This window comes from Plecotus auritus (genome assembly GCF_963455305.1).
Source record: "Plecotus auritus genome assembly, chromosome: 9".
In the NCBI taxonomy this organism is placed as follows: Eukaryota; Metazoa; Chordata; class Mammalia; order Chiroptera; family Vespertilionidae; genus Plecotus; species Plecotus auritus.
The window spans coordinates 112,642,003-112,662,924 of NC_137783.1; the positions used below are offsets into that span (position 1 = coordinate 112,642,003).

The 20,922-nt window shown below is 44.1% G+C and overlaps 1 protein-coding gene across 1 annotated transcript; it reads right to left on the bottom strand.

Annotated features, from left to right (window-relative positions):
- Positions 1–4,441: 4,441 nt before the first annotated feature.
- LOC308233314 (uncharacterized protein) lies at positions 4,442–12,077 on the bottom strand. The gene is made up of 3 exons (XM_080640232.1): positions 11,477–12,077; positions 9,142–9,197; positions 4,442–7,280 (listed from the first exon to the last, which is right to left on the bottom strand). Exon 3 carries the CDS (start codon positions 7,222–7,224, stop codon positions 5,473–5,475), a length of 1,752 nt encoding a protein of 583 aa, XP_080496358.1. The 5' UTR covers positions 7,225–7,280; positions 9,142–9,197; positions 11,477–12,077; the 3' UTR covers positions 4,442–5,472.
- Positions 12,078–20,922: the final 8,845 nt, after the last annotated feature.

Genomic DNA, 20,922 nt, shown 5'->3' on the forward strand with positions numbered 1-20,922 from the left:
CTACCCACCATAATTGCTTTTACTTGAAGTTTAATTTCAGACCATCCTTTGTAGTTACTTTAGGTCTCTGAGTTTGCAAGACTGCCATACACGCCTTCCCTGAGCTCGTCAGGTCAGCATGGGGCCCCTTTCTTCCACACTCCCTATGTATCCATCTTAAAAACTAAGAAGTCATATGATACCTCCAGGTCTAATCAAACACCTAAGGTTCATTTCAACCTCTTCCTGTTCTTCCTTTTCCTTAAAAAAAAAAAAAAAAAGAGAAACCAAGATGGCAGCATAGGTAAACACCTGAAATTGCTGCCTCAAACAACCACTTCAAAACTACAACCAAAAGACAAAACGGACATTATTCAGAACCACAGGAAGAGTGGCTGAGTGGAAATTCTACAACTAAAAGGGAAGAGAAAAGCACACTGAGACTCAGAGGATCTGCGGAAGTAAAGTGCAGAGGTACGGAGAGCCTCAGACTATGAGAGCCCCGGACTGTGAGAGGGCGCAGGCCAAGCCGAGGGACACCCTCCCTCCCAACCCCCAGTGCACGAATATCATGCACCAGGCCTCTAGTTTTTTATAAGGGACTTGAACATCCATGGATTTTGATATCCACTGGGTGGTCCTAGAAACAATCCCCTGTATATACAAAGGTATGATTATAGTTAAGCTTTTAGGGAGTCAACAGTTACACTCAAATTTTCCACTATGGCAAAATGAGGGGTTGGTGCCCTAACCCCTAGTTGCTGAAGGTTCAATTATGTTGCTAATGCAAGCAAGCAGTCCATTACATGGATGTACCCAAACTAATTTATCCACTTTTGAAAATATTTTTGTATTGATGCGCTCTTCCCAATTCTTTTGTATTCTGAACAATGATATAATCATTATCTTTTAATGTACATTTTACAATTTGTCTGGTTATTTCTTGAGAATAGCTGGATTGATGGGTAAAATGCAAACATATCTGTTTAAGGTTTTAAAGAAATTAAAAAGCTGAACTCTCAGCCAGTGAGGTTTTATTAGTTTATGACCCCAAAAATAACCCATGTGTCACCTGGCTCACACCCACGCCAACACCGGGAATTACTATGCCTTTCCATCTTTGCTGTATCAGGAGGTGAGCTAAGTGAAAATGGTGTCACATTTCTGTTTGTTAGAAATTATGGGGTTACTGGTAAAGGTGAACTTTCCTTTTCTATGTCCAGCTGGACTCGTGATGCTGTTTTCTGGAGAGATGGTCTCTGTGCTGCAGTGGGGCCCGACTGTAAGAAGGTGGGGCCTTACCATTGCCGTCCTCTCCTTCTGCCCCATACGTCACACAGAGGCCCCAGGTCAGAGAGAGGGAGGGCTCTCATGCTTATGCCATGTGGGGACAGTGCAATGAAAAATGGCCACAGGAGAACAAAAGAGGAACATGCTCTCATCATACACAGTGAAGAATGGGAAGTCATTCTAGAGGCAGAAAACTGTTAGCTACAAGAGGAGGCCAAGAAGGTCTCCTATGAGAAATGGACAAGGACACAATTCACACGGCATAGAGACAGAGGGACAGGTACAGACACAGACAGAGCAGGATGGTGGCTGACAATGAGGCAGCAGAACTGAGGAAGACTCTTTAACCCAGAAGCTCTGAGCAGCACAGACTGTGGCTGTGTCCCTTATTAGCCCTGTGATTTGAGACAGTTTGGCTCACTCTGCTAAGCCTTAGCTTCCTGTTCTATAAAATGGGATAACAGAACTAGTACATCATGGCAATATCGTGAGAACTGAGAACTGTGGAAGCCACTGTCTTACTATATTTAAAGTCTCAACAAGCTTTACTTCTTAGAAACTCTAGCTCATGGTGAAAGGAGCTCCTATTCTTTGAAAGGTCATCTAGTTAGTGCAAATTTCAACTCAGGGCTCTTGTCACATTGCAGTGCTTCCTCTAAACTGACTGTGAAGAGAATTAATTAGGTTGCGGAGAAACCAAGATGGTGGCATACATAAGCACCTAAACTGCTGCCCCGCACAACAATTTCAAAACTACAGCTAAAAGTAGAACGGACACCATCCAGAACCACAGGAAAGCTGGCTGAGTGGAAATTCTACAACTAGAAGGAAAGAGGAAAGCTCACGGAGAAGGCGTGGCAAACAGCTGAGGTACAGAGACATGCGCACGCAGAGAGAAAGGGCAGTGGAGTGCCTGGCTGGCTTTCTCTGGCGGGAGGGGGAAAGAAGCCCCCGACTGCACTGAACCCCAGTTCCGACTGCACTGAAACTCAGTTCTGGGCGAAACCCTGTGGACCCAGGCTCATACAAGGGGGAGTTTGGACTGTCAGGTAGAGAGAAAGGCACACGGAGACTTGGAGACTCAGGGGAGCCGCAGCGGCAGGGGTCTGGAGGTGTGAGTATGCACAAAGACTGACTGCAGAGGTTACCACAGGCTATCCCTAGCGGAAGGAAGTCAGAAGCTCCTGACTGCACTGAACCCCAGTTCTAACTGCACTGAACCGCAGTTCCGGGCAAGCCCCTGGGGACCCATGCTCTTGCGCGGGAAATCTGGACTGTAAGGCGTAAACTCAGGAACCGCGGAAGGCAGATGTCTGGAGACTGGCGCGCAAGGGAGGGCTGACAGGAAGCCAAGACTGTCTGCCCCGCCCTGAGACTCCACCCCTTCCAAGCTGAGCACAGAGGCTTTTGCAATCTGGCAAGGCTAATCCTATAAGGCTGTCTCCAGCACCGAAAATCTCCCAGTGTAGACACAGCTGATCCTCACAGCCAACTGGCCTGCAGGTCAATTCCTCCCAGTTATACCAACAAAAATCAAGACTTAACTACAACAAGACTGTACACACAGTCCACAAAGGGGTGCACCAAGAGTGTCCACCTCAGGTTAACTGGGGAGGCCGACCCACTGGGCCATATAGGAAACCTAGCACACAAAGCTACTCTACCAACTCAGGGAAGCAGTGAAAAATGGGGAGACAAAGAAACAGATCACAAACCAAAGTAATGGAGGAAAACAAACGACTGGATATAGAATTCAAAACCACAGTTGTAAGGCTCTTCAAGAATATCCTAGAAAAGGCCGATAAATATAACGAGACCCTTGAAGATAGGAAAAAGGACCAACTAGAAATTAAACATACACTGACTGAAATAAAAAATATTATACAGAGACCCAACAGCAGACTAGAGGAAGGCAAGAATCAAGTCAAAGATTTGAAATACAAAGAAGCAAAAAACACTCAACCGGAAAAGCAAAAAAAAAGAAAAAAGAATCCAAAAAGTTGAAGATAATGTAAGAAGCATCTGGGACAACTTCAAGCATACCAACATCAGAATTATGGGGGTGCCAGAAGAAGAGAGAGAGCAAGATACTGAAAACCTATTGGAAGAAATAATGACTGAAAACTTCCCCCACTTGGTGAAAGAAATAGACTTACAAGTCCAGAAAGCACAGAGAACCCCAAACAAAAGGAATCCAAAGAAGACCACACCAAGACACATCATAATTAAAATGCCAAGAGCAAAAGACAAAGAGAGAATCTTAAAAGCAGCAAGAGAAAAACAGTTAATTACCTACAAGGGAGCACCCATATGATTGTCAGCTGATTTCTCAACAGATACTATGCAGGCCAGACGGGAGTGGCAAGAAATATTCAAAGTGATGAATAGCAAGAACCTACAACCAAGACTACTCTACCCAGCAAAGCTATTATTCAGAATGGAAGGTCAGATAAAGAGCTTCACAGATAAGAAAAAGCTAAAGGAGTTCATCACCACCAAACCAGTATTATATGAAATGCTGAAAGGTATTCTTTAAGAAGAGGAAGAAGAAAAAGGTAAAGAGAAAAATTATGAACAACAAATACATATCTATCAACAAGTGAACCTAAAAATCAAGTGAATTAAAAATCTGAGGAACAGAAAAAACTGGTGAATATAATAGAATCAGGGGCATAGAAAGGGAGTGGACTGATAATTCTCAGGGGGAAAGGGATATGGGGGGTACAAGAAGAGACTGGACAAAAAATCGTACACCTATGAATGAGGACAGTGTGGGGGGAGGTACAGGGAAAGGGTGGGGTGGGAACCGGGTGGAGGGGAGCTATGGGGGGAAAAAGGAGAAACAATTTTAATAATCTGAACAATAAAGATTTATTAAATTAAAAAAAAGAACTAACTAACTAAATAAATAAATAAACTGACTATGAAGATCAGTCCGAAGCTGGTTCATTTTTCCCTTCCCCTTAGTGCCTCATCTTGATAACCTCTGCAGCCCACTATGATATCCCCAAGAATGACCTATTTCCAAGTAGTCCTCTAGCCCCCTGCATATACTGCCAACTCCTCTCTGACAAACGAGCCAATAATACACAGTTGGAAAAGGATAGTTTCTCTTCAATAAACAGTGCTGGGAAAACTCACATCCAAAGGAATGAAATAAGACCCTTATCTTGAGTCAATTGTTGATTTTATTTTTTTTCCAATATGAAACACACTTATCCTACAAAGCAAAAAAGACAAAAAATGAGTGAAATTATAACCTGCATTTTTGTTGTTTCACTATTTGTTAAAGAAAATTGCCAAAATTCATAGATTTGGCAGAACATAAGCTCAGACATTTAAGCAAATATAGAGATAGCAAATGCACATCTGAAGAAAGGCTTACCATAAACCCTTAGAAAAAATGCAATCAAACAATGATGTAGCATGACAAAGTTAAATAAAGGATGACTGACCAAACCAAATCTTTTCTAGGATGTGGAGGAATTAAATCTGTCATACACTGCTGGAAGAATGCAAATAGTGCAATTGGCTTAAATCACAACTTCCTAATTTCTTTAAGTTAAACATTCACCTCTCTTCTGACTTGGACATTGCATTATGAGTTATTCATAAAGATAAATGAAACCTATCTCCATTTTAAGAATTATGCACAATCCCTATTAGGCCAGTGATTCTGTAGCAATTATGCTTTCCCCTAAACCCTACTGTCCTACACCCAAGTGATCATCACCCATGGAATTGCAGACATGAGGACACATGGCCCTTTGCAAGATCTTTGAAAGTGGTTCCCTTCAAAAGTATCAGTACAACCTCTGAACACTCTGATGACAACAAAAGTGACTGTTTCCGGCAAAATATTTCCCACATTCACTGCAATCCTGAGGCCTTTCTCGTGTGAACTCTCTGATGACGATGCAAGTGTTTGTTCAGGGCAAACGATTTCCCACATTCGCTGCATTCATAAGGCCTTTCTCTGATGTGAAGTCTCTGATGATAACAGAGGCTACTTCTACTGGTAAAAGACTTCCCACACTAACTGCACTCCTAAGACGTTTCTCCAGTGCGACATTTCTGATGGTGATGGAGGCCATGGATAGTGGTAAAAGATTTCCTACACTGACTGCACTCACAAGGCCTTTCTCCAGTGTGAAGTCTCTGATGATAACGCAGGCCATGGCTACCGGTAAAAGGTTTACCACACTAATTGCACTCATAAGGCCTTTCTCCAGTGTGAACTTTCTGATGACGATGCAAGTGTTTGCTTAGGGCAAACGATTTCCCACATTCGCTGCATTCATAAGGCCTTTCTCCAGTGTGAAGTCTCTGATGATAATGAAGGCTACTCCTACTGGTAAAGCATTTCCCACACTGACTGCACTCAAAAGGTCTTTCTCCAGTGTGAAGTCTCTGATGATAATGGAGGCTACTCCTACTGGTAAAAGATTTCCCACACTGACTGCACTCATAAGGCCTTTCTCCAGTGTGAAGTCTCTGATGACAACTGAGGCTACTCCTACAGGTAAAAGATTTCCCACACTGACTGCACTCATGCCTTTCTCCATTGTGAAGTCTCTGATGATAACGGAAGCCATCACTAGTGGTAAAAGATTTCCTACACTGACTGCACTCATAAGGCTTTTCTCCAGTGTGAAGTCTCTGATGATAACGGAGACGTTTGCTAGTGGTAAAAGATTTCCCACACTGAGTGCACTCATAAGACCTTTCTCCAGTGTGAACTGTCTGATGACAACGGAGGCTACTCCTACCGGTAAAAGATTTCCCACACTGACTGCACTCATAAGGCCTTTCTCCAGTGTGAAGTCTATGATGATAACGGAGGCCTTCGCTAGTGGGAAAAGATTTCCCACACTGACTGCATTCATGTTTTTCTCCAGTGTGACATTTCTGATGATAACTCAAGTAACAGTTCCTGACAAAAGATTTCCCACATTCACTGCACTTATAAGGCCTTTCTCCAGTGTGAAGTCTCTGATGACAATAAAGGCCAGAGATTCTGGTAAAATATTTTCCACATTCACCACACTCATATGGCTTTTCTCCAGTGTGAACTCTCTGGTGTTGAATGAGGCTTGAACTTTGGCTAAAGGATTTCCCACACTCATCACATTTATATGGCTTTTCTCCAGTGTGAACTCTCTGGTGTTGCACGAGGGCTCCCCTTTGGCTAAAGAATTTCCCACATTCGCCACACTCATGACGCTTTTCTTTAGAATGAACTCGCTGGTGTTGAGTAAGTATGGAGTGTTGTTTAAAGCATTTCCCACATTCACTGCACTCATATGGACTTTCTCCAGTGTGCAATTTCTGATGATAATGGAGATCAGAGATTTTTGTAAAAGATTTTTCACATTCACGGCACACAAAACACTGAATTCCATTACGGACACTATGGTCCTGAGCAAGTGTCTGGTTGCAGCCAATGGCTTTCTTGCTGAAATAAAACTGCTTTGCACATGCCCCACACCTCAACAGTTTCAGGCTGTGTTGTGTTCCCTCCTGCTCAACCAAGTGGAAAATGTCTCTCAGGACTGGACCACAACTCTCACAGGGGTGGCTCTTCTGGGAGGACAAAACTACATTGGGGTTCTTTGCCTGTGACACTCTCACAGAAACATGCTGTTCAGCAGGTGCCTCCACATCCACTGCTCCACAGCAGCAACCTAGAGAGGATATGAGTTCAAAGTTCTCGAGCATCACTTCGAGGAACAGGTGTCTCTGAGTCTCATCAAGAAGGCACCATTCCTTCTTAGAGAAGCGCACAGCAATATCCTCAAAGGTCACACCAACCTCAGCTGAGGGCCTCTGTGGGTAGAATGGGGTGAGGGTGGCAGGAGAGGAGGCAGCCAGGGACACCGTGGTCCCTGTCCCAGGCCCAGCACTGGTCACCTGGGAGGCTGGTTGGTGGGGACCGCGACTCTTGCGCCTTCTCATTCTGGCATCTCCACCAAGACCCGGTGCTCAGGATGCTCTGACCCACTTAGGTGATCCTGAGAGAAGAGGAAATGCCCATCACAAGGAGAACACTGGAAGTCAACTACTGACTTTATTTAAACCTAGGCATATGCCCTTGACAGGAATCAAACCTGGGAACCTTCAGTCCACAGGCCAACACTCTTCCACTGAACCAAACTAGCTAGGGTCAGCTGTTGACTTTAAAAAGGGCAAACAACTGCACTGCAAAGCTTTCTATAAGAACCTCAAAGAATGTGTATGAGCAAGTGTAGCTTAAAAAGAGTCAGTTTACCCAAGTCCTAAAGTACACTTGTTGCCTGGGTTTTGAAGTAATTTGGATGAGATAAACATACTCATGAGGCCCTGACTGGTTTGGCTCAATGGATAGAGCGTCGGCCTGTGGACTGAAGGGTCCCAGGTTCGATTCCGGTCAAGGGCATGTACCTTTGGTTGCAGGCACATCCCCAGTGGAGGGTGTGCAAGAGGCAGCTGATCGATGTTTCTCTCTCATTGATGTTTCTCTCTCATTGATGTTTCTAACTCTCTGACCCTCTCCCTTCCTCTCTGTAAAAAATCAATAAAATAAATATTTAAAAAAAAACAAAAACAAAAACATACTCATGAGTTTGGCCACAGAAATACAAGAGTTGCTATTGATTTCAGATGAAAAGGTGTCTGGAGAAGATGGACCTTTTCACAGTAGTCATTAGAGAGAGACATAAAATAACTTTGAGAGAAACATATTTTTTTCTAGTATAAAAAAATTTAAAATGGATAAAAAAGAAGCAGTAACAAAAAAGACATTCATAACATTAAAAAAACACTAACTATAAGGGAAAACCATCTCAGTAACAATGAAAATTAAATATATCATGTTTAGCTAAAAGTACAAAATCTGAAATTGATGAGGAGTTCAACAGTGGCCAGAATTAGCAGATCTCAGGAAGGCCCATGGAGCCACATGTCACCACTTCCTCTAGCTCTTAGTGCCACATTTGTCAGCTGTCACAGCACTGGTTCACGCTAACATGACTTCACCAAGGCTCAGCAACAGATGAAGAGAAACAGTTACCATGGCACTGGAGATAATTTTGTGACGACACAAAGTCCTGCCCTACCTAGAGAAGATAAGGCTCTGAAAGAATTCTTGCTCTAGATGTTCCCCATCTGCAGAGCAGAGAGGCCTATATGAAGCAGTCACTTAATTGAAGGGGTTGTTTTCTCAGGTACCTTCCCACATTTATTTTCAACAGCCTCCTTCTAAATGTAGACTTATTGTCTGCACAAAATGATAGTGCTTAATATGGAAAGTAAAACTCTGGAAATTTAATTTCGAAAAAAATACTAATGGATCGGTACACTGGTACACCCATCGGCACATCCTCACCAGGAAGGGAAAGAACTTCACATGTGCACTAGTTCAGACTACAAACTCCACCGTTAAGAGGGGGACCGACTCAATCCAGTTTTCCTAGGGCTGCTCTGGCATGCTAGTCTGCCTCCTGGGAAACCTCTTGGTCCTGGGAAATCTCGGACAACTGCCATTGGACCTGCACAGGTCTCAGTGAGGCCCAGGGAAAGTAACTGGATAAACTGCAGAAAAAAAAAAAGTAGGTTCAGGCAGTAACTCGGTTCTCCTGGCTCCAGGGGATGGTAATTTCCATTAAAGTAAGTGGTGACATTACAGAAATCTGTGAATGATGAGGAGAGCCCAGCTGGATAGAACCGAGCTTTCAGGCCGGGAAATTGAGACCTCATCATGCCCAGGATGTGATTTTCTCAGGAGGGAGGTCATCGTGACAGGTGGGAGGGAGCAGAGGGCACTGTTACATATTCCTCTACTGAGGCCTGGACATATTTCTGAGGCTAAAATCTGAACTATGGACTAGAACTCACCTGAGGAGCGTCTCATGGATCTTCTTGGGGAAGAAGAGCAGCTGGAGCTCAGGTAGCTTGGAGGAAGCACAGAGAAAAATATTGGCATGACTACTTCTTCCAAATTAGATTTATTGTATGCAAAAATGATAGTGCTTAATATAGAAAGTAAAACTCTGGAAATTTAATTTTGAAAAAATATTAATGGATAGGTACACAGGTACACTCATTGGCACATCCACTGTTTCACAAATTTCTCATTTTGGGCCTCAAAGAACTAGGGAAATGTTTTCATTGCATGGAAATGTCGATTTCTTTGTCCCCTTACTCACTGCAGTAATTTCAACTGTATAATCACTCTGTGACACCTTTGTTTAAATTTTAATACTAGTGGCCTAAAGCACGAAATTTGTGCACATTCAAAGCGAATTAATTAGAGGAAATATTTTAATATTGCTATTTGCCCTTTCTCTATAATAGAAGTGTCAGAGATGAAAGAAAATTAGTAAAATGTATATGAAAATCTTCCTCCTGTCAGAGTCTGGGGTGTGCAGAGGGACCCAGAGTCAAGTCCCCACCCACCTGCGCACTCCTCGAAATCACGTGAGACCCAGAAAAAGCCAGTCCCACCCCCCGTCAAGCCTCACCAGGCAGGGGGTGCAGCCTCAGGTCCCCTGGTGCATGCCAGGTAGGGCATCTGGTGGGTGGCACAGCCTCAGGTCCCTGCCGATTGCTCGTTAAGTCTCATTATGGGAACTCAGCCTCTGCTTGGGTGCAGATATCTTGTGTTACAAAAACCCCGCCTTTGCTGTGGGTACAGCCATCTAGTTACAGAAACCCCTGCCTCTGCTGTGGGCACCTCCATCTTTGTGTTGGTTAATTTGCATATTCCCTCTTTATTAAATAGGATATTTGTATTGATTTCAGGGAGGAAGGGAGAGGGAAGGAGAGAGAGAAATATTCTCATGATGAGAGAGAATCATTGATCATCTGCCTTTTGCACGCCCCACACTGGGGATTGAGCCTGCAACTCAGGCATGTGCCCTGACTGAGAATCAACCTGTGACCTCCTGGTTCATAGGTCAATGCTCAACTGTTTAGCCTGCACAACTGTTTAGCCTTGCAACTGTTGCTTTCAACTTAGGGGCTGGGAATCTTGCCCTGGGCATGTACAGCTTAGGAACTGACAAACACCTCAAGTGGAAACTGCACATTGAATTTTGGGCTCATTTCTCTAAGGTTCCCGCTTCCATTTCAAATCTCAGACTCCATGGTATCTCTGAACTCCAACTTCCTTCTTCCCAGCCAACGGAAATGCCACAAGCCCTGGCCACCTCTTTCAGCTTGGTCTCTGTTCCTTGCTCTATGAGTTAGTAAATGTTCTGTGGGGAAAGCACAGGTAAATGTGCGGCTTACCTAGGTGCTCCCACATTTTCTCCAGCAATTTCCTTCAAGTTCTGTCTGACTTGATTTTTCTCTAATACCTTCACTTGCTCTAAGTATTTTATTCAGCTTTTCTACCATATAAGCTATGCCGTCACCCTCCGATGTGGAGGTTGGATGCGCTTCATGCTCACCCACAAATGTCCTAAAGCTCCAAGGTACTGACTGGTTTAGGTTTCATTCACTCCAGATTTCTGACTGTTCTCTTACCCCTTCCTTACATGTTGGGAAGCACATGAGAACTGGTTGGAAAGTTTGTAAGGAGGACATTCTGATAAAAGGGAAGTGAGTGGAAGGCTGCCTGCCCTGTTTATTGGAATTCCGACTTAGGGGAGTGTTGAAGGTGGCACCCCTAACTATTTCTTGACCTTTCCAAACAAGTCTGTGCATATGTAGACCCCCGGGTGTTTACTGGAATCCTTATGCTTAATCCCTGCATGCCCTTGCCTAGAGGACAGTGTAAACACATGTGTCCCCCCAAGGATCTAAACTAATCTAACATATAAAAGCCAAGAGTTTGTTTGGTTTAATTACTTACCTTTTGAAATTCCAAGGGACTAATTCATTATTTTGGTAGCAGGTAAGGGAGGACACTAAGCATACCTCTCCTCTATAACCTGTGTTTCCACTGCCAAATCTAAAACTTTTCGGGCTGCAGTATAAGTGGGACAGGATGTACCTACAAACCGCTCTTAGCCAAATCCAATTCCCTCATTTGGTTCTTAGTGTTCCTCAAAGCATCTCAGTGGCATTACATCCAGGGGAACACTCCGCTCTTGCGGAGACTTTCTTCCCTTGGTCTTCAGAACACCTTTTCTTCTGTCCTTCTCTTCACTCTATTTCTCTGCCTCCCGGTCCCTCATCGCCCAGTGCCCGTCTGCCGTGCTGCCTCCCTCTGGCCCGCCAGACTCACCTGCCACACTTCAACTGTGCGTTTCCCTTTGTGTCCCGCAAGGAAAGGCAGCCGGCGCTCCTCAGGCTCTCTCGGGACCTGGCTCCCGGGGGGCGGGGGGACGGGTCTAGCCCTGAACCTCTGAGGTGTCCGCGGCCGCCTCTCAGACAGTGAAAAGCGGATGGGTGCGTCCAGCGCGCACCAACTCCACCAGGCGGGCGCGCACCTCCATTTCCTGGGAAGGGACACGTGGTAACCGGAAGCTCCGTCCTGGAGACCCTCGTAGGCGGGGCTACCTCGTCCCGCCCTGTTCCAGGCGAAGCCAGACCCCGCAGTCTCGGCGGATTTAGGCGCTCAGCCGGAACCTGGGTGCTGTTGAGACCGGAAGGGAAGGGAAGCCCCGGTTGTGGGATCCTGTCCTCGTGGGCGGTGCTACCCCGTCCTGCCTGGATAGAGGCCGAGCCACAAGCCCTGGTCTGTTCAGTGAGTGCTGGGGGTCTGGGGTGCTGTTGTTAGAAATGCTCTTAAAAGGTGCCACGGGAACTTGAAAATCGCTCGACAAGGCAAATTTACTTCTCCAAAAGCATGCAAGGCCAACAGAAAAATGAACCGGGCAAAGTACACCGAAGGGGAAGTCCGTTCTCTTTGTATCTAGGACGCATGGCTACACTCTGCTCCGATTGGTTTAAGGGCGTGGTCTCACCATCTGGCGCGAATGTCTAATTCCAGCGGCGCCAGCGGGCTGGGGTGGGTACATCTGGTCCAACTGAATACCAGGAAATGGGGCTTAACTAAGTACAAGGAAGTGAAACCACAACACAAAGTTGACCCAAGGCTATATAAGAAGGAAATAAAGTTAGTATCTAAACTATTATTATTTTGACCGAAAAGAACCTTTGATTCGTACACTGCCACTGCATCTGGTGGCTCAACTCCTACCCCTGAGCTTCCTCAGTGTGGGTCCCACTCATGCGGTCCCAGCAACAAGGAAAGGAACCAGTCCCTGGCCACCCTTTAATGAAACAGACAGTATGTATACCTTTGAGGGGGACTAGCTTAGTTAGGGGTTAGGTAAAGAAATAGTTACATCTGTTCCATGCACTTCAAGGGGTGTAAAATGAGAGTGCAGAAGGGAGTTTGTTTTTCTTTTCTCATAAAATTTTTTTAAATTGAATTTATTAGAGTGACATTGACTTACAAAACCATACAGGTTTCAAGTGTACAACTCAATAAAGCATCATCTTGTTAGTATAAAAAACATTCAAACCTGTAAAGAATTTTTGTGAGTTTACTTGAGCCAAACTGTCCACAATTGCTGGAAAGCAGAATCTCCACTTATGGGGATAATGCCCCAGAGAATGGCAGGAGACACAAGTGGGTTAGATGAAATCCATTGGTGATGGATTAGGGAGGAGGGAGAAAGCAAAGTGGCAAGGGGAAACCTCTGGGATTGGATAAAAAGTAAGATGATAGACACATACTCCTTTTACTTAGGTGGGTGCAGGATAGTTAACAGTCTACAATTAACATGATTACAATAACAATGAAGGAATTTGTGATATCTGTCCTCGGGCCTAGGGCATTTGGTTTTGCCCTGAGGGGTCCAGAAAAAAGGGAAGTTATAAGTTACCTGACATTTCAATGATGTGTTTTATAGATGTAAAAAAACAATAGACTCAGTTAAGGTAAAGATTGACCTTGCCAGGGAAGATACCAGCCTAGGATGTGATTACCCAACATAAATGCTTTTAGTTGAGGTTTGAATTTCACACTGTCCTTTGTGGTTACTTTAGGTCTTTGAGTTTGCAAGACTGCCATGCAGGCTTTCCCTGAGCTTGTCAGATTAGCATGTGGCCCCATTTCCCCCACAATCTGCACACTGCCTGTGTCTATTTCCAGAAGCAAAGTCTCTTTCCATTCCCATTTCTACCACCCTTTGCCCACATCCACCTCCCCTTATCCTCCTTTCCCTCTAGCTATATTTTTGGATAATCCTGTCACCTTCTTTCATCCAGTTCCTCCTCCCCTCTCCCTGACAGCTTTCAGTCTGTTGCATGTATCCATGCCTCTATTTTTCTTTTATTTATTAGATTCCACTTATGTCCTAGCTGGTTTTGCTCAGTGGATAGAGCGTTGGCATGTGGACTAAAGGATCCTGGGTTCAGTTCCAGTCAAGGACATGTTGGGGTGCATGTGGGAGGCAGCCAATCGATGTGTCTCTCATATTGATGTTTCTTCCCATCTCTCCCCTTCCCACTCTCTCTAAAAATCAGTGGAAAAATATTCTTGGGTGAGGATTAACAAAAAAAAAGCTTGCACATGCCAGTGAGATCACATGGTATTTGTCTTTCTTTGACTGACTTATTTCACTTAGCATAATAATATCCAGGTCTATCCATGCTGTCCCAAAATGCAAGATTTCCTTTTTTTTTTTTTAATGGCCAAATAATATTGCATTGAGTAAATGTACCATTCATCTACTGATAGGCACTTGGACTGTTTCCATATCTTGGCTATTATAAATAATGCTGCAATAAACATAAGGGTGGATATAGTCTTTTGAATTGGTGTTTTGGACTTCTTAGGATATATTCCCAGAAGTGGGATCACTGGGTCAGAATGCAGTTCTATTTTTAAGGAAACTCCATAACTGTTTTCTACAGTGGCATTCCCACTACCGTGCTTCCCCGAAAATAAGACAGTGTCTTATATTAGTTTTTGCCCCCAAAGATGCGTTAGGTCTTATTTTCAGGGGATGTCTTATTTTTCCATGAAGAAGAATATGGTACACATTTATTGTTAAATGAAAATAAAGGAAATTTATTACCTGTATACGGTACGGTAGTATGGTAGTTGTCAACACAAACCAGACAAACTGGGAATCCTGCAGTATCAAGAATTTACTCATTTATTCAATGACAATCATGTCATCATCTTCTGGAACATCATCATAACAATCCAATTCCTGAATTTCCTGGTGAATTTTTTGTGACTCCATTTCTTTCAGAATCAGTGGACCAAATCTCTCATGTTTAGCAATAGCACTGTCTTTAAATGAGTACTTCTATTCAAGGTAGCCTGCTTGCAGTGCATTTGCAATGCAACTGTCAGTGATTTTCTCTCATGAATTCTTCACCCAAGTCACAACTTCTTGCAGTTTAGGTTTCACAAAGTTTCCACGCTGATTTCTCTCCATTCTATTTTCAATGTAGTCATTAATTTCCATGCGCAAATTGTCTTTGAATGGCTTGTTTATTGCAATATCAAGAGTCTGGAGATAGGCCGTCATTCCTGCGGGAATCGTTATCTGATCTATTTTTCTTTCGTGAAGAAATGTCTTCATGTCTTTAGTGCGGTGAGTGCTGGCTGCATCCCAGACTAGCAGACCTCTTTGGCTCCCTCGCATAACAAGCGGCAGCATTAAATCGACCCCACTTCCTTATAACTGCTTGTGTGGCCCAGGCTTTTTCAGTTTCATGAATAAAAATGCCCAAAACACGTTCAATCTTTTCCTTCTTGCCCTTAGAAATGATTAAAGGTGGGATTTTAGTGCCATCCAGATGAATTGCCAAAATACAGGAAACACGTGCACTTTCGTAAGCAGTGGAGGGAATGTACGCCAAGGAGGCAACCCGCTGTTCAATTGTTGTTTGAGATGATTGGCCCATAAACACTGCAGTTTCATCCATAGCAATCATGTTGGAAAGATTGTATTTTGAGAAGTCAGCATCATCAATAAAGGACTTGAATGCAAGTGCTCGCTTAATAACTTGAGTATCTTCCAACCTAAACAATGTTGTAGATCTTCTTAAAGACAGTTCACTTCGCTGAAGGAAATTATCCAGCCAGTGTTGTGATGTTTTGAAGTCTTCGGGGGCTATGTCAAACTGTGGTGCCATTGCAAGGGCAAATTCTTGAATCTGAGCCCTTTTCACAACCAAAGCCTTTGCTCTCTTGTCAACAACCCATTCACAGATTAGGTCTTCCAGCTTGGAAAATAATGGTTGCCGACCTGATCCACACTTGCGCTTTTTAGCATTTCCCTTGTCCACCTGTTCAATGAGGTTACCATACTCTGCTCGCCATTTTCGGACCAATTGGATACTCAACATCTTCTCTTTGCAGAAAGCAGTAAGATTTTGGCCCCAAGAGTCTTCCACAATTCCTTTCTTGTACTCCACAGAGTAGCTTTTTCTTTTTGCGCTCATTTCTAGGGGTAAAAAAAAAGGTGGGGGGAGGGGGAATCACTCAAAATGACACAGGGGGGATCAGAGGGGGGAATCAAAATGGCACAGGAGAATCAGAGGGGGGATTACCATTTTAGTAACCCCTTTTGATCCTCCTGTGTCATTTTGATTGCCCCCTCTGATCCTCCTGTGTCATTTTAAGTGATCCCCCTCCCCCCACCCCTGTGCCACTGAACACCTTCACCAGACATCCCCCTACCCCTTTATCAGACATTTACTCCCTGGGGCCTGCCTGGGGACTGTCACTGGGCTTGCTGGGGCCTGGATCTGGGCTGGAGCAGGGTCTACCACTGACTGAGAACCTTCAGTCATCATGAAGGTGGTCGCGAGCATCAGGTAGTGTCACCAGAGACAGACCAGCACTCACCACCTTCGCCGCGTCCCGTCCGCTCTAATCCTCCTGTTCTTCTACACGCATCTGCGAAAGTCTCCTCCTCTCTCCCGTCCCACGCTCACCGCTCACTCCGACCTCCGCTCCGCCTCCACACAGCAGTGACGTCAGGACTCCGCGTAACGTCACTGGCTGCTAGACGCCAGTCGGGGCGGCCCTAGCGAGCAGTTTACGATAAATTAATTTTCATTCTGAGACAGAGCCTGGGGCCTTATTTTCGGGGGATGCCTTATATTTCACTCAGAAGGAAACCTGTAAGTAGGTCTTATTTTCGGAGGATGTCTTATTTTCGGGGAAACATGGTATGCATAGCCCATGGACATAGACAACAGGGTGGTGATGGCCAGAGGGAGGGGAAATGGAGGCTGGGTAGAGTGGGTAAAGGAGGGGGAGAAATGGGGGACATCTGGAATAGTGTCAACAATAAATTAAAAACAAAAACAAAGAAACAAACAAAAAATAATAGGAGTACCTGACCCTGTGAAAATGATGCCTGAGGGTGATATGGGATATTGACGCAAGACTGTGACTGAGGTAGTTGACCCTCCAGTTCTCTCTTTGGGGCCACGACACCAGATCTCTTTATGACTACCGGATGCCTGGGTCACCTTCACTCTATGTGAGCTCTTGGTGAGTTCCTGAGAGCAAGCTCCTGTGCAGTGACCTGCTAGGACAGCACCTGGTATTCTGGCAGACTCTCTCCTCCTCCTATGGAGTCCCTACCAATTTTCACTGCCTGATGCTATGCAGGCTCCTCTTCCTAGCCCTAGTGCTCTGGGTGGGGGGTCCTGGCATGGGGTTGAGTCCCTATGCTCCTCAGGCAGTACTTTTTAAAAAATTTAATAAATCTTTATTGTTCAGTTTATTACAATTGTTTCTCCTTCCCCCCCCCCCATAGCTCCCCTCCACCCGGTTCCCACCCCACTATCTGCCCTTACCTCCCCCACACTGTCCTCATCCATAGGTGTATGATTTTTGTCCAGTCTCTTCCCGTATCCCCCACACCCTTATCCCCCTAAGAATTATCAATCCACTCCCATTCTATGTCCCTGATTCTATTATATTCACCAGTTTATTCTGTTCCTCAGATTTTTAATTCACTTGATTTTAGATTTACTTGTTGATAGATATGTGTTTGTTGTTCATAATTTTTATCTTTACTTTTTTCTTCTTCTTCCTCTTCTTAAAGAATCCCTTTCAGCATTTCAAATAATACTGGTTTGGTGGTGATGAACTCCTTTAGCTTTTTCTTATCTGTGAAGCTCTTTATCTGACCTTCCATTCTGAATGATAGCTTTGCTGGGTAGAGTAATCTTGGTTGTAGGTTCTTGCTATTCATCACTTTGAATATTTCTTGCCACTCCCGTCTGGCCTGCATAGTTTCTGTTGAGAAATCAGCTGACAGTTGTATGGGTGCTCCCTTGTAGGTAATTAACTGTTTTTCTCTTGCTGCTTTTAATATTCTCTCTTTGTCTTTTGCTCTTGGCATTTTAATTATGATGTGTCTTGGTGTGGTCCTCTTTGGATTCCTTTTGTTTGGGGTCCTGTGCGCTTCCTGGACTTGTAAGTCTATTTCTTTCACCAGGTGGGGGAAGTTTTCGGTCATTATTTCTTCAAATAGGTTTTCAGTATCTTGCTCTCTCTCTTCTTCTGGCACCCCCATAATTCTGATGTTGGGACGCTTGAAGTTGTCCCAGAGGCTTCTTACACTATCTTCAACTTTTTGGATTTTTTTTTTTTTTGCTTTTTGCTTTTTCGGTTGAGTGTTTTTTGCTTCTTTGTATTTCAATTCTTTGACTTGATTTTTGTGTTCCTCTTGTCTGTTTTTGGGTCTCTGTATAACATTTTTTATTTCAGTCAGTGTATGTTTAATTTCTAGTTGGTCCTTTTTCATATCTTTGAGGGTCTCGTTATATTTATCTGCCTTTTCTAGGATATTCTTAAAAAGCCTTATAACCGTGGTTTTGAATTCTATATCCAGTCGTTTGTTTTCCTCCATTTCTTTCGTTTGTGATCTGATTCTTTGACGCCGCATTTTCACTGCTTCCCTGAGTTGGTAAGGTAGATTTGTGTGCTAGGTTTCCAATATGGCCCAGTGGGTCTGCCTCCCCAGTTAACCTGAGGTGGACACTCTTGGTGCACCCCTTTGTGGACTGTGTGTACAGCCTTGTTGTAATTAAGTCTTTATTGTTGTTGGTATCACTGGGAAGAATTGACCTGCAGGCCAGTTGGCTGTAAGGATCAGCTGTGTCTATGCTGGGAGAAGTTCAGTGCTGGAGACAGCCTTATAGGATTAGACTTGCCATATTGCAGTAGCCACTGTGCTCAGCTTGGATGGGGTGGAGTCTCAGGGCGGAGCAGACAATCTTGGCTTCCCGTCAGCCTTGCCCTTGCGCGCCTTCAGACCTCTGCCTTCCCCGGCTCCCAAGTCTCCGCCCGAGAGTCCAGATTCCCCCCACAAGAGCGTGGGTCCCCAGGGGCTTGCCTGGAACTGGGGTTCAGTGCAGTCAGAACTGGGGCTCAGTGCAGTCAGGAGCTTCTGACTCCCTTCCATTAGGGAAAGCCTGTGGCAACCTCTGCAGCCTTTTGCACACTGGCACGCGCGCACCTTCAGACCTCTGCCTTCCCCGGCTCCCGAGTCTCTGCCCAAGAGTCCTGATTCCCCCCGTAAGAGCGTGGGTCCCAGGGGCTCGCCTGGAACTGGGGTTCAGTGCAGTCAGAACTGGGGTTCAGTGCGGTCGGGGGCTTCCTTCCCCCTTCCGCCAGAGAAAGTCAGCCAGGCTCTCAGCCGCCCTTCCTCTCTGCGCGCATAAAGACCCTTTGCCGTACCTCCAGTTCTCTGTGAGCTTTTCTCTTTCCTTCTAGTTGTAGAATTTTCACTCAGCCAGCTTTCCTGTGGTTGTGGATGTTGTCCGTTCTGTCTTTTAGTTGTAGTTTTGAAATTGTTGTGCGAGGCAGCAGTTTAGGTGCTTACCTATTCTGCCATCTTGGTTTCTCTCCTCAGGGTCTTTTTTTATTCCAGATGAATTTTTGGAGAGTTCTTTCTAGGTCTGTGAACTATGCCATTGGTATTTTAATGGGGAGTGCATTGAATCTATAGATTGCTTTGGGTAGTATGGACATTTTAATGATGTTGATTCTACCAATCCATGAACGTGGTATGTTCTTCCATCTGTTTATGACTTCCTCTGTCTCTTTTTTCAGTGTCATGTAGTTTTCCGCGTATAGGTCTTTTACCTCCTTAGTTAAGTTTATTCCTAGGTATCTTAATTATTTTGGTGCAATGGTAAATGGGATTGCTTTCTTAGTCTCTCTTTCTTTTTTTTTTTTTTTTTTTTAAATATATTTTATTGATTTTTTACAGAGAGGAAGAGAGAGGGATAGATAGTTAGAAACATCGATGAGAGAGAGACATCGATCAGCTGCCTCTTGCACGCCCCCTACTGGGGATGTGCCCGCAACCCAGGTACATGCCCTTGACCGGAATCGAACCTGGGACCCTTCAGTCCGCAGGCCGACGCTCTATCCACTGAGCCAAACCGGTTAGGGCTTAGTCTCTCTTTCTGTAAGTTCACTATTGGTGTATAGAAATGCCATAGATTTATTGGGATTAATTTTGTATCCTGCTACTTTGCCGAATTCATTTATTAAGTCTAATAGTTTTTTGATGGAGTCTTTTGGTTTTTTTACGTACAATATCATGTCATCTGCAAATAAGGACAGCTTTACTTCTTCTTTTCCAATTTGGATGCCTTTTATTTCTTCTTCTTGTCTAATTGCAATGGCTTATACTTTCAGTACTATGTGGAACAAGAGTGGTGATAGTGGGCATCCCTGTCTTGTTCCCGTTCTTAGGGGAAATGGTTTTAGTTTTTGCCCATTGAGTATGATGTTGAATGTGGGTTTATCATATATGGCTTTTATTATGTTGAGGTATGATCCTTCTATTCCCACCTTGCTGAGAGTTTTTATCAAGAAAGGGTGTTGGATTTTTGTCAAATGCTTTTTCTGCATCAATTGATATGACTATGTGATTTTTATCTCTCAATTTGTTTATGTGATGTATCACGTTTATTGATTTGCGGATATTGTATCATCTTTGCATCCCTGGGATAAATCTTACTTGGTCATGGTGTATGATCTTTCTGATGTACTTCTGGATCTGATTTGCTAGAATTTTGTTGAGGATTTTGGCATCTATGTTCATGAGGGATATTGGCCTGTAATTCTTTTTCATTGTGTTGTCTTTATCTGGTTTTGGTATTAGGGTGATGCTGGCTTCATAGAAGGAGCTTGTAAGTGTTCCTTCCCTTTGAATTTTTTGGAATAGTCTGAGGAGGATAGGTTTTAGTTCTTCCTTGAATGTTTGGTAACACTCCCCTGTGAAGCCATCTGGCCCTGGGCTTTGGTTTTCTGGAAGCTTTTTGATGACTGCTTCAATTTCTTCCATAGTTATTGGCCTATTGAGATGTTTAGATTTTTCCTGATTGAGTTTTGGAAGGTTGTATTTTTCTAGGAAAATGTCCATTTTCTCCAGGTTGTCCAGTTTGTTGGAATAGAGTTGTTCATAGTATATTTTAACAATCCTTTGTATTTCGGTGGGGTCTGTTGTTATTTCTCCACTTTCATTTCTGAATTTGTTTATTTGGGTCCTCTCTCTTTGCTTCTTGGTGAGCCTGGCTAGAGGTTCATCAATCTTGTTTATCCTCACCCATTGATTTTAGAGAAAGTGGAAAGAAGGGAGAAAGAGAGAGAGAGAAACATCGATGTAAGAGAGACACACATTGATTGGTTGCCTCTCACACCTTCCCCAACCAGGGCAGGTTTCG

Coding starts and splice junctions, on each gene's coding strand:
- LOC308233314 (XM_080640232.1), bottom strand. CDS start 7,224: ATGAGAAGGCGCAAGAGTCGCGGTCCCCACCAACCAGCCTCCCAGGTG.